Source organism: Citrus sinensis, chromosome 6 (genome assembly GCF_022201045.2).
Source record: "Citrus sinensis cultivar Valencia sweet orange chromosome 6, DVS_A1.0, whole genome shotgun sequence".
In the NCBI taxonomy this organism is placed as follows: domain Eukaryota; kingdom Viridiplantae; phylum Streptophyta; class Magnoliopsida; order Sapindales; family Rutaceae; genus Citrus; species Citrus sinensis.
In genome coordinates, this window is record NC_068561.1 from 20,697,594 (window position 1) to 20,710,382 (window position 12,789).

At 36.5% G+C, this 12,789-nt stretch overlaps 2 protein-coding genes and 1 pseudogene across 4 annotated transcripts; 1 reads left to right on the top strand and 2 right to left on the bottom strand.

Moving 5' to 3' along the window:
* Window positions 1-1,752: 1,752 nt before the first annotated feature.
* On the top strand, window positions 1,753-4,805 carry LOC102606783 (B3 domain-containing protein At2g36080). 2 transcript variants are annotated; one of them, XM_006481648.4, is made up of 3 exons: window positions 1,758-2,785; window positions 3,003-3,196; window positions 3,915-4,805. In XM_006481648.4, the coding sequence occupies exons 1-3, from the start codon at window positions 1,936-1,938 to the stop codon at window positions 3,969-3,971; spliced, it is 1,101 nt and encodes a 366-aa protein (XP_006481711.1). In that variant the 5' UTR covers window positions 1,758-1,935; the 3' UTR covers window positions 3,972-4,805. The 2 variants fall into 2 exon arrangements, with proteins under 2 accessions (XP_015386871.1, XP_006481711.1); XM_015531385.3 differs by lacking the exon at window positions 3,915-4,805 and having other exon boundaries at window positions 1,753-2,785; window positions 3,003-3,838.
* A 3,256-nt stretch (window positions 4,806-8,061) lies between these two features.
* LOC102607072 (uncharacterized) lies at window positions 8,062-10,085 on the bottom strand. Of its 2 annotated transcripts, none has more exons than XM_006481650.4 (4): window positions 9,819-10,085; window positions 8,892-9,053; window positions 8,637-8,805; window positions 8,062-8,462 (listed from the first exon to the last, which is right to left on the bottom strand). In XM_006481650.4, exons 2-4 carry the CDS (start codon window positions 9,027-9,029, stop codon window positions 8,257-8,259), a joined length of 513 nt encoding a protein of 170 aa, XP_006481713.1. In that variant the 5' UTR covers window positions 9,030-9,053; window positions 9,819-10,085; the 3' UTR covers window positions 8,062-8,256. The 2 variants fall into 2 exon arrangements, with proteins under 2 accessions (XP_006481713.1, XP_006481712.1); XM_006481649.4 differs by having other exon boundaries at window positions 8,892-9,110; window positions 9,819-10,084.
* On the bottom strand, window positions 9,626-12,241 carry LOC112498672 (uncharacterized; annotated as a pseudogene).
* Window positions 12,242-12,789: the final 548 nt, after the last annotated feature.

A 12,789-nucleotide genomic window follows, 5' to 3' on the forward strand; every position in this document is an offset into this window, starting at 1 on the left:
AACGGACATGTTCAATCAAATAAACAAATATTTATATAAATAGAGATGCAATATAAATTTCAACAGAGAAAGAAACACCCGGAGGCAGAAGAGAGCTAGAAAATTAAAAAAAAAAAAATAATGTGAGGAGAGAATTGAAACACGACTGAGCAAAGAGACGGTAGCTGGAGGGTGGGGTGGTTTTAGAATCCAAATGGACAAATCTTATCTCGTTATCTTTCTCTCAGCTTATGGGAAAGGGGAAAGGGAAAGGGGAAAGGGATCTGTGGATTTTATTTCAGAGAGTCCCAATCGTTCCTTTGTTTTTTAAAAAACTAGGAATGGCCAAACATCAATAATGCTGTCATGCACGTGACAAATATACTATTCCCTCCTCAATGCAGTACAATGCTACATGGCGTAAGCCATAATAGCCCAATAATAAAAGTAATAAACAACCGAAATTTTTTACACCTAATCAATTTAATTTCAATTCGCACTTCTAGTCTAGGAGGCCAGGACCACACCGATCCCTCTGGTAATATTCCTCACATGCGCCCACTTGTTCTCCTCGAGATTTTACTCTCCTCTCCAATCTTTTTTGAATCAGAAAAGTCTCTCTTACATGATCATAAGAGTTTTTAGTTGAAAATGTCTACACGTTTTTAAATGTAAAATAAAATTATAGCAATGAACACATTCCAAATTCAAACTTTGGAAACAGAAAAAATTACCTCCTAGGAAAATAATTCACACATCCAGGACCACTTTCTAGTAATATTCCTTTCACCCACTTGATTTTTTCCTAAATGATTGTGTTTTTTTTTTTTACCAACTAATGTCTTGAATATGTTTATGAAAATTTCTAAACGTGGACCATTCACACGTTTTAAAATATAGAATGAAACAATTGTAACAAGTTTTAAATTCACACGTTATAAATAAAAATTTACGCCTACCTAATTAATTTAATTTCACACTTCTTAGACCACTCTATTTCAAAGTTTACTTGATTTTTCAATTTTTTTTTTAATTATACATAGAAAAATTTTGATTTGCATAATTATGAAAATCACGTGATATGGACGTCCGCACGTTTAAAAGGATAAAATTAGACAGTAATAGCTAATTTCAAGTTTACACATTAAAACTTCTCAAAAAAAAAAAAAAAAAGTTTACACATTAAAACATTTGTACGTTCACACTAGATAAAGACTGTACATAATTATATCCATTGTACCACAACATTTATGTGTATATTTGACAGATGCGGGTAAGCAGACCCACGTACTTTATTATTTCCTTATCAAGGAATTATATCATGCTTGCAAAAGTCATTTACCTGAAGAGGGAAAATATAGAATACGAATAGGGGGAAAACCCAACAGTTAGGAGAGCCGTTGGATTGAGAAAGATAAACGATGATCAGAATGTCAGATAAGCTGGTCCTACCACTTGATTTGTTTCTGCACAATGGTATGGTAACAATACAGTAGAATCTCTTTCTTTCTAAGGATCCATGGAGATATAGTTATATATAGATACACATTATATATACGCACAATACATTCAAATATAAATGTTCCGCTAAACTCAGTAAAAAAAATTTTTTTTTTTTTTTGATTATATATCTCACATCATTTTCTTGCTAAAACTACACGGAGCCTCAATTACACTGAAATTAATGATGGAAATTTTCATCACGCAAAACCTTAAAAGTACCTCTCGTACTAACTCACACAATTCTCAATTTCTCTTCATCTTTATTTATATATATATATTTTTTTTTATTTTTTTGGTCTTTCTCTCTCTGTGTGTGTCTCTTTGTGTTTGTAATTATACCCTCTTTCTGGCAACATCAAATTATATATCCCACGGTTTCCACTTCAAAATTACTCACTCGTATCTCATTTCTTCACTTCACCAAAACTCAAAATCCTTTCACAAAAGCAACATATGTCAATAAATCACTTCTCCACAGACTTACAAGAAACGCCCTGGTGGCAGCAGCACCCGCAGCAGCTGCAACAATCCATGATGGAAACAACACAAAACAGCTCCAACAATTCTTCTTCTTCAGCAACAGACCCCCAACAACAACAGCAACAACTTTCTTCTTGGTCTTCCCCTCATCATCATCAGTTCTATCACCACCACCAACAGCATCAACACCATCTTTGGCTCGACTCTTATAATAATAACAACAACAATTCTCATCACAACCCAACTCTCAGCTTTAATCTCAACAGCCAACACGACGCCACCGAAGCACAACCAATGACAAACTTAAACTCAAACCAAGAACAAGAGCTTGAAAAAGAACCCATGTTCGAGAAACCCTTGACTCCAAGCGATGTCGGAAAACTCAACCGCCTGGTAATTCCCAAACAACACGCGGAGAAATATTTCCCGCTCGGTGGTGGTGGAGCCGACTTGGGATCATCATCATCAGACAAAGGCTTGTTGCTCAGTTTCGAGGACGAGTCGGGCAAGTGCTGGAGATTCCGCTACTCGTACTGGAACAGTAGCCAGAGCTACGTGCTGACGAAAGGCTGGAGCAGGTACGTGAAGGAGAAGAGACTAGATGCTGGCGACGTAATTCTATTCGAACGACACCGTACGGATAGCGAAAGGTTGTTTATTGGGTGGAGGCGACGTGGCGCTACGTCGGTGGCACAGGTTGCACAGGCCGGCGGTGCTGCTGCCGGTGGCTGTGGATGGCCTAGAGGGTTGTATCCAAATCACCCTTATCCTGTAGATGTTGCTCACGGCCACGGCGTTTCTGTGCCGTTATATCAACATGCAGGTATTTACTTTGTTCACATTATAACTTTTTGGTCACTCGCATTGCTGTTCAATTTTGAAAGCACGACAGTTTATAAAAAAAATAAAAGAAAAAAAAAACAAATTTGACCCAATTTTATTGTAAATTCTGCGGGGGAATTAACCAGCAGTTTATGTACATTTTGCCTTTGGAAGATTAATATGATGATATTTGTATAATGCAATTATGAAATTTGCAGGGTCGGGGGTACAGAGCCAAACGACGTCGGTTGGGAACTCGAGGACTTTGAGGTTATTTGGGGTGAACCTCGAGTGCCAGGTTGATGATAAGTCGGAGGGATCGGAAAGTCAAGCTGAAGCTCATGGCCACCAGCAGTTTAATTACTCAGTGGAGGCTTATGATTCTAATTCTACAAACCGTCACAATCACGTGGTAGGCCAATTCAACTGTTTGTGTTATCGCCATGGTGTCATTGCTAATAAAATAATGTCTAATTAGAGGCTAAAATGCATGCTACATAAGCCGTGTGCCTGTGACTGACTGATATTGTTGTTGCTTGTAGTGAGACAGATTAGAAAAAAAAACTATGAATTAATTAGTAAGCCCAAGATGGCTCGACTCTTCTCCAGTCTTCGCACATGGCCTAATTGCTTTCTTTCTTTCTTTTTTTTTTTTTTTTGCTTAATTAATATTAGATTAGTTTGCTCAGGAGCTAAATTAAGGGGAAAACAGAAGTAAAAGTGAAAATCATTGAAACGTCCCCGTTTTTGTTTTATTCTGTTCTTTTTCTAAGTAAGTTTCTATGTACATTAATAATAACACTAACCAGATTCCTGGATGTCATTACCTGATGGGCTCATTCGTGGGCCCTGGAATTATTAAAAAAAAACACCTGGAGATAGTGAATTATCCTGGGATTCTCTTATCGGATTTTTTATTTTATTTTATTTTTGTTAAATGAAAATTAAGGTTTTTAATATGCGGTTAGTTTCTAATATTGTTATTTTATCTTGTGAATGACAATGATACATGCACCCACCGATACTAGAATTAGCAATTATTAAATTTTAGTTTACATTAGATTGAAAAAAAAAAAAAAAAAAAAAAAACTGTGATTAAAAAAGAGTGAAGGAGTTATTGATTGTAACAGGATATCACTCTCTCCCAAGAAGATGTGAACCAGATGATGAGAAATCGCCAAGGATAAGATCTGGTGGATGTGACGTCCCTCAGATTTTGACTTCAATTCAATCGAAAACGCAACACCACTCTGAAGAAAGCTTAGTATTATTATTATTATTTAAAAAAGAGAGAAAAAAATAGAATGTCTAAATTGGAGGGGCGGGGATTGGAAAAATGGTATTATTATTATTATTATTATTATTATGAAGTAAGTAACGTTTACAAAAGAGGGTGGGGGAATCACAGTAGTGGAAATGGGGAGGGGGAGGTGGGGGCCCCGCTTGTGGGGAGGAGAAGAGGAGAGGAGCAAGGGGGAGAGATGATGAGGTCATCAGTTTTGAAAGATGGGAGCAGAGTTGTGAAATTGAATGGAATTTGTAAGAAAGAAGGAAGAGGAATCTAACTGGGGCTACTGTTGAGATTCTTTTCTGTCTGAAGTTTTTTCTTTATTTTGTAACAACAAATAATCATAGTAGTAATGGGGTGGAACGTGGAAGGAAGAGCCTAAGAAGGTATGGTAATTGGTATGATATGGTATGGTCTCTCTCTCTCTCTCTCTCTTTCTAAATGGCTAGAGAAAAAGTGAAGAGTGAGTGAATAAGTGGGTGGGTGGAGTGAGTCTTTATTTTGACTTGACTTGTGACAGCCCAGTTGTGTTAGCCCACTCCTCTCCTTCCTCTCTGTCTCCATCTCTTGTAATTTTCTTTGTCAGAATAGAGTCCCAGCTTGGAAAATTAGATCCAACAGAGAAGCAGCAGCTTAGAAAAATCGATCCATGTTCTCAATTTGATCTTTATCATTCCTGTATTTGTTGTAATTTTTGTTCGAAGTTACAAGGATAAGTTACAAATTTACTCAATTTCCATCATCCACAACACAACAAGACGCTATTTTTTTTAATTCTTATTACAGCAAATGTTAAATGTATGATTTCATACGGGAGATGTAATCCTGTAATTGCGTGATGCCACCGAGAACTATCCCCACACCCACTAAATCATTGTAAAAATGTGATAAAACATTAAAGTACCAAAAAAAAAAAAAAAAGGGTTCCACTGTTCAGCTGCAGCCCATATCCTTTCAATTTGGCAGAAAAGGGTTGAAAATATGGACTGCAGCACAGCAGAATGCACCAAAAAGCTCCCCCGGCAGGTGTGAATGTGTGATGTTGTAAATCTTGAATGTAATCTCCTGGAAGCCGCTTCCAATTTAAGGTACCACCGAAGCTAAAGAGTACGGAAAAGTTGATGTTGAAATTTCTCACCACCCCCAGGGACGGTCAAATTTTGTAGACGTGACGCTATTATCAACAAGTTAGACGGCCTTACCTATCGTAACAACGATGGCACCGATGTTTCGTGTTTGTCGCTGAAAAACAAGTTTGTTGCATACAATGGTCATATTTTGTAATATCTTCAATTATATAATAATGTTGTATTTGTAAGAAAAACCAGGCTCTGCCGTAACCATATCCCCTATAAAACTGATAGAAAAAGTCATCCACGCACAGGACGAACCCTTCGGTTTTTCCCTGTGCCTCTTCATATTGTAACTATTAGTTTATCAATTAACTCAATATTCCATCCATCTCACGAAACTGGTCTCGAACGGTGCTTGGTTTTTTTTTTATCGTGAAAACACCTAGTCCCAATCAGAAAACCAGGCCTCAAACCAGCAATTAGGATACCAGAATCCTAACCATTGGCTCATTTAGGATTCCACTGCCTCGGTTTCTCTTTCCATGAGTGTACTGTTCCAACACTACTAACATCAATAATGGACACAAATACTGATTACCGTAATTCAAGACACACATGAAACCATTAGGTCCCAAGAATGTTGTACTTACAGTAGCTGATAGCAACAACATATCGTCAATCAAAATCGTGCCCTTCTAACTGACAAATTGAATCAGTGGCCAACACTGGATGTGACCTATCAACAATTGATCCTCATCAACGATGCAGAGCACCAATTATATAAAAGTTTGGTGACCTTATGATCTTAAAAAAAGCTTCAACTACTGGTCAATTTTCATAGGATAATGGCTACAGGCTCTAGCTCGTGCACACATGTTAATAAGTACCTTTCAAATGAATTAAAAGACAACAATTTAAGCAGATCAATTAAGTGGAAAAATGTGCAGATTATACACATTCCTCTGTCATTGATCAAATACAGTGCCAAGTGATTGTCAGGGCCCATAATGATTCAGCAAAGAGAGCCGCCCATTGACCTCTGCTGGTGATGGCGTCCAATGCTTAGTGGCCTCTGCAAGTGGGAGGTGCCCGTCCCCAGATATGGATTGTTATCATTTGGCCTTAAGGTAGTGGCCAATCAAAGCTTTGAAGGGCTCTTCCTGTGTAATGGGTTTGTCCTGCAATAATACTTTAAATCATGAAAGACTACGTACAGTACAAATATAGAAGCCATGTGAGTACTTCTTCATTCCACTAGGCATTTTGTCTTATCAGGCCCTTTTTGCTTTTAGGGCTTTTGGGTCAACCTCGCCTTCACCTCCCCTTGTACCGTCCAACGAAAAAATGAACCCCTTTTCTTGACTTTGATTCCCTGCGGAGCCAAAAAGAAACAATGATATTCCTGCCTGCCTTGCCACTATTAATACAGTCACAAAAAGAGCAAAGTATCCTAGTAGATTCTTATATTTGTTAAAATAATCAGCCTGATTAAAAAGAAATATTGAAAATTTAGGGGTAACATATCTGCATAGATTAACTCAACAGAACCTCTAAACATACGTTTGATAAGTGGAAAAGATGTGTAATATCTACAGGAGAAAATGAATCTTGAAGCTCAGTAATACAGGCTCCATGCCAATTTGCTAAGAAAATGGGTTATTAGTCTTGCAAAAACGAATCTTGAAATCAAGTTGCTAAGAAGGACTTAAAAAAGCAAGGCCCATGAGCGTGAAATGACTTGAAAATTAAATAGCGATCACAAAGAGCGCAGCTGGTATGTGGAAACCACCAGACAAAAAGAAGCCCACATAACAATCCACCAATAATAGAACTCTTCCCTAAAATAGATAAAGTGTGTGTTAGCTCAAGATAAATTTCCTCGAGATAATCAATGCAATCTAAGAACCACTGCAATTCAGTGAAAGGAACATAGCAGCCGATAGTAAGAGCCAAATTATATTCTCAAGCCTTGAGCTCTGTTCAATTTTTGCAGTATGAAAATCCCCTCCCACTACGCACAGTTATTCTCTCTTGCAGCGTCTGATGACAATTGTCAGTCACATGCATTGTCTACACAAACTAAAATGGGCCCCCGCAATATCTGGTTCAATCATTGATAGATACTTTCACTCAAAAATCAGAGCCACTAGATTCTAAAACATGCTGTGAAGAGGCCAAAATGATTTCCATCTGTGTAACGCAACAATAAAATTATGAACTATTAGATGAGTATCGTCCAGCAGAACCAAAAGTATATTGCTCCGTTTCCAACTTAAACAAACAGATAAAAAAGGTATACAACACAAAAGTATGAGCTGTATTCTCTAGTCATGGCTATAAATACATCTTTGATGATCATTTGCGTTCAAACAGAAAAATAAATATCGAGAATCGCCACTTTTCTTTTGCCATCATTGTATAAACTTTACCTCCCAAATGCTACTCTATTGCTTTGAGTCTGTGTCTGTTTAACTAAGAAAGAAGTGACAACGAAAAACGAAGGGAGTCGTGGAGGGTAGTGATGCAATGGAAACCAGTTACCATAAAAAGTGAAGCTAATAACAAATTTGTCCAATAAAAGGAGTTAAAAAAATTGAGAAGCACAATCAAGCACCTAGAGCAATTGACGTCTTTTAAAATTTTGTTCCACAAGTTCCTTAGATCATATTGCACACAGCCTGGACCACTGAACCATAGCCGGCAGCAGTTAGCAGCTACTGTAAGTATTTTACTATATAAAGGCATTGAGACTGAGCAGTGCAATTCCAAGACAAAAACAAAGTAATTTTGACATTGACTAAACCCAAATCTTGCAATGAACCAAAGAGATGAAACTTCCTGGTAAAATTCATTTAAAAGCCAATGATGTCGCAAGCCCAAATCAACAGAAGGGAGGGATTCAGCAAATTTAGTCTGTTGATCAAGTACACAGGAAAAATTCATTTCTATTCACATAAATAATTTGAATTTTTGTTTACAGGATGTAGTAGAACCCTCAAACTAGATGCTTAATGGCAAAATTCTACAAAACAAGCCTCATCACAACTCTTACACAATCTCTCAAGAGTAAAGTGCTGGCGATAAACAAACATACATTGCCTATTTTGTAAACTAGACACTAGTAGAGTTTTTCGGGTCATTGCCTTCTTGCTGAGCCTGAGTCTTAGAACCGTCCTTCTTCTCCATGACTTGCTGGATCCCTTCTTGATATCCTTCAATAAAGCTTTTGAGACCGTCTCTATAAGCAGAAGCTCTAGTCATGTAGACTCGCTGCAGAGCAGGCCTTAAGGTCTCCATTCCCCCTCTCGCAGCCACCGCTAATTATTTTAATTAATTTTTGTTATAAAATAAATTATGGAATAAGCATCAGAATTTAACACAAACTCCACTTGCAATGCAATTGTAAAACAAAGTATCTAAAGACATGAATGATAACAATAATTTAATTTAGCTCACATAATCAATAATCAAAATTAAGAAAGAAATCTCACCAAGATCTTCAAGCACGGAGGGTTCCTTGGGTTTATCAGCAGTTGGTTGATTGGCATCTTCTCTCGCATTCACATCGTCATTATCCTTCTTATAATCATTCGGCCGAAGATCCGGACCAATATCCCTCACCCAGCTTGCCCCATAAAGCCTCGATGCCTCCTTCAACACCTTTACCCCCAAAAAAAAATTTTTTTTTTTTAATTTTTTGAAAGAAGAAGATCGATGAAGAGAATGAAAAGTGGGGGGTTACTTACTAGCCAACGCTCGTGCCAAGTCAGTTTGCAGCGTTTTTTGATGTGAGGAGGATCGGGAAGCGACGATGGAAATGCAATTTCTTTTAAGTCGTATCGAATGTAATCGTACACCTTCCGACAGACTACTTTTACCTTCATTCTCTTTCTGCGTTTCTCTTCCGCCTGCGAACCAGTGCGCGGGCACTAATACTGTTACTGATTACACTTTACACACACTCCCTGAAACAGAAACAGAACCCCCAAACCATTGGAATAGGCTAGGAAATTTAAGGGCTTGGCAAAAAGTCCAAGCTCTCTCAAAGCCCATCCAATCTGAACGGGCCTGGGCTTCAACCAAATTTTAAATAATTTTTTAATAAAACTATAAATTTTAAAATTCTATATGGTTGCTGCAGCGTTCTCATCAATTTTTTCTGACAATTAATCAAATATCATATAAAAAAAATTCTATATGAAATTCTTTAAATCCCTCTCTTCTTCCTTCCGGCCTATTTAATTTTTAGCCCTCTGCAATTTGCTTCTACTATCTCCATTTTTAATTGCTTTGAAATTAACAATTGCATTTATCATCATAATTTCTTTTCTAATGCATCTGAGACAGAATATGAAAGAAAGAAACACCAAGTGGATAAATAGCCACCATATCCGCTTGCAAAGCAAACAAAAAGCCAAAGGCAAGTATAAAGTCAAGATGGGAATAAATATACATTTTTTTCCCAGGTGATTCAAGAGACTTTAAGAACATCAAGCATACTCTCATTCACTTTTAAAGAAGCTGTACAAGATGTAGAATTTGAAGGCTATATAATCCCTAGAGGTTGGAAAGTGCTTCCTCACATACATCCAATGAAGGAAACTAGAAGCAGAAGGCAGTCAGTAGGTTGCAGAGAAATTAAAGCAGAACGAGAAAATTAATTCAAATATTACGTGGTTGCTGCAGCGTCGCGCAGCTGTGCTTGTGGGTGGGGTTCGCTGCTGCGTCGTGCGGGAGATGCTGTGTGGGCCAGGTGGCTGGACGGTGGGTTGCGCGGGAGATGCTGGCTGATGGAATCTGGATGCGCTGTTGGCTGCCGGCGGCGAGAACAGTGAGAAGCTGGCACGGTGACGGTGAGTGAGGGTGCTGACGCCGCTGACGGAAATGAGGGATTTAGATTTTAGGGATTTTGGTTTTGGGTCTTGGAACGGAGCAGTGAGAGCCTGAGAGCAGTGTTTTATTTTTCAATTTTTCAGTTTTTTTAATTTGATTTTTATAATATATTATAAAGTTTTTAATTTAAAAATATATATATTATTTATTATAAGCCCCGGGCCTAAGCCTGAGCTTTTGGGTGTAGCCCTTGACTGAGCCCATTATATATGGGCCTTCGAAATTACAAGTCCTTATCCATCATTCTAAGCCACGGGCTGGGCTTAAAATCCGCGGGTCTGGGCCGGCCTGAGCTTTTCTGCCAATCTTACTTTGGAATGCGACAGCTGCGAGTGTCGATTTTGAAAAAGCTTGGGCCTCCGATTTTTGGGTGGGCTTTGTCTTAGCTAGCCCGCGCTCTTCTTTTTCCTCCTAAAGAAAAACAAATATATAAGGGAAAACTGTGGTACCGTGCCACAATTGCATTCAGTCATTAGATCTCAATGAACCCCACCCATTTAAGTGGATCCAACTGCTAGATGCAACTGTGGCATGATACCACAGTTGCACCGTAGCCAGACCCAAATATATATTACTATTGTTATTATTATTATTATTATTATTATTATTATTATTAGGGAAAATGATAAACACACCCACAAACGTTTAGGTAAAGGGACAAAAACCTCCCTTAATGTTTCAAAAAAAATATTTACACCCCAATTTATTATAATTTTACCATTATACCCTTCTAGCATATAAAAAAAATTTATTAGATTATCCAATTTGTCTATATATTGTTAATAAAATTATAAATAGACAAATTAGATATTATAAAAAAATTATAAATATACCATCATTGCTCAATTCCTCTATTTAAATTTTTATCAGTAACCAATTTTCAAAAAAGACATCTATACACCTAAAAAATTTATAAATAAATTATAATTTAAAAAATAAAATTAGTTATTAACAACTAATTTTATTTAAACTTTAAACCTGTATATTTAACAATTCTCCACATGTCAATCATTTAAACTTGTACATTTATAACCAATTTTCTATGTTGTTTATTATGGTATTAATAACTAATTTTATTTTTAAAATTATAATTTATTTATAATTTTTTTAAGTGTATAGATGTCTTTTTTAAAAATTAATTATTAATAAAAATTTAAATAGAAGAATGAGACAATGTGGGTATATTTATAATTTTATTAACAATATATAGATAAATTGAATAATCTAATATTTTTTTATATGCTAAAAATGGTATAATAATAAAATTATAATAAATTATGAGTGTAAATATTTTTTTTGAAATATTAGGAGAATTTTTGTCCTTGGGTGTGTTTGTCCTTTTCCCTTATTATTATTAAAAAAAGATTTTATTTTGAAAACTAGACACTAGTAGAGTTTTTCGGGTCATTGCCTTCTTGCTGAGCCTGAGTCCTAGAACTGTCCTTCTTCTCCATGACTTGCTGGATCCCTTCTTGATATCCTTCAATAAAGCTTTCGAGAGCATCTCTATAAGCAGAAGCTCTAGTCATGTAGACTCGCTGCAGAGCATGCCTTAAGGTCTCCATTCCCCCTCTCGCAGCCACCACTAATTATTTTAATTAATTTTTGTTATTAAATAAATTACGGAATAAACATCAGAATTTAACACAAACTCCACTTGCAATGCAATTGTAAAACAAAAGTAACTAAAGATATGAATGATAACAATAATTTAATTTAGCTCACATAATCGATAATCAAAATTAAGAAAGAAATCTCACCAAGATCTTCAATCACCGAGGGTTCCTTGGGTTTATTAGCAATTGGTTGATTGGCATCTTCTCTCGCATTCACATCGTCATTATCCTTCTTATAATCATTCGGCCGAAGATCCGGACCGATATCCCTCACCCAGCTCGCCCCATAAAGCCTCGATGCCTCCTTCAACACCGTTACCCCCCAAAAAAAAAAATGGAAGGTTATTCTCAATATTACCAGCCAGCGCTCGTGCCAAGTCAGTTTGCGGTGTTTTTAGATGCGAGGAGGATCGGGAAGCGACGATGGAAATGCGATTTCTTTTAAGTCGTATCGAATGTAATCGTACACCTTCCTACACACTACTTTTACCTTCATTCTCTTACTGCGTTTCTCTTCCGCCTGCGAAACAGTGCGTGAGCACTAATATTGGTTACTGATTACACTTTACACTCACTCCCTGAAACAGAAACAGAACCCCCAAACCTTTGGAATGCGACGGCTGCTAATGTCGATTTTTGAGAAGTTTGGGCCTCCGGTTTTCGGGTGGGCTTTGTCTTTGCTAGCCCACACTCTTCTTTTTCGTCCTCAAGGAAAGCAAATATATATTATTACTGTTATTGTTATTATTATTATTATTATTATTATTATTATTATATATATATAAAATAATAATAACCATTATTATTAATTTTCAGTTCACGTCTTGAGTGATGTAAAAAACACATATTTTAAATACGTTGGATGTTGTATTTTTGTCTATTAGTGTATTAAAATTTATATTTTTTTACTCAAAATTTTACTTTAATAAAATGAGGATGTCCTCATTAAAAAATAATTATATATATATATATGAAATTGTTTTCTTCTCTTTCTTCTTTTAATTTTAGCAACGGCATGCATATTTGTCATATGGAGAGATAATATGCATGTTTTTCCCCCTTCGAAAAGAACTTAAATAAAGAACTTTAATATACATGTTTTTCCCTCCTTCCAAAAGAACTTTAATAACCGGTT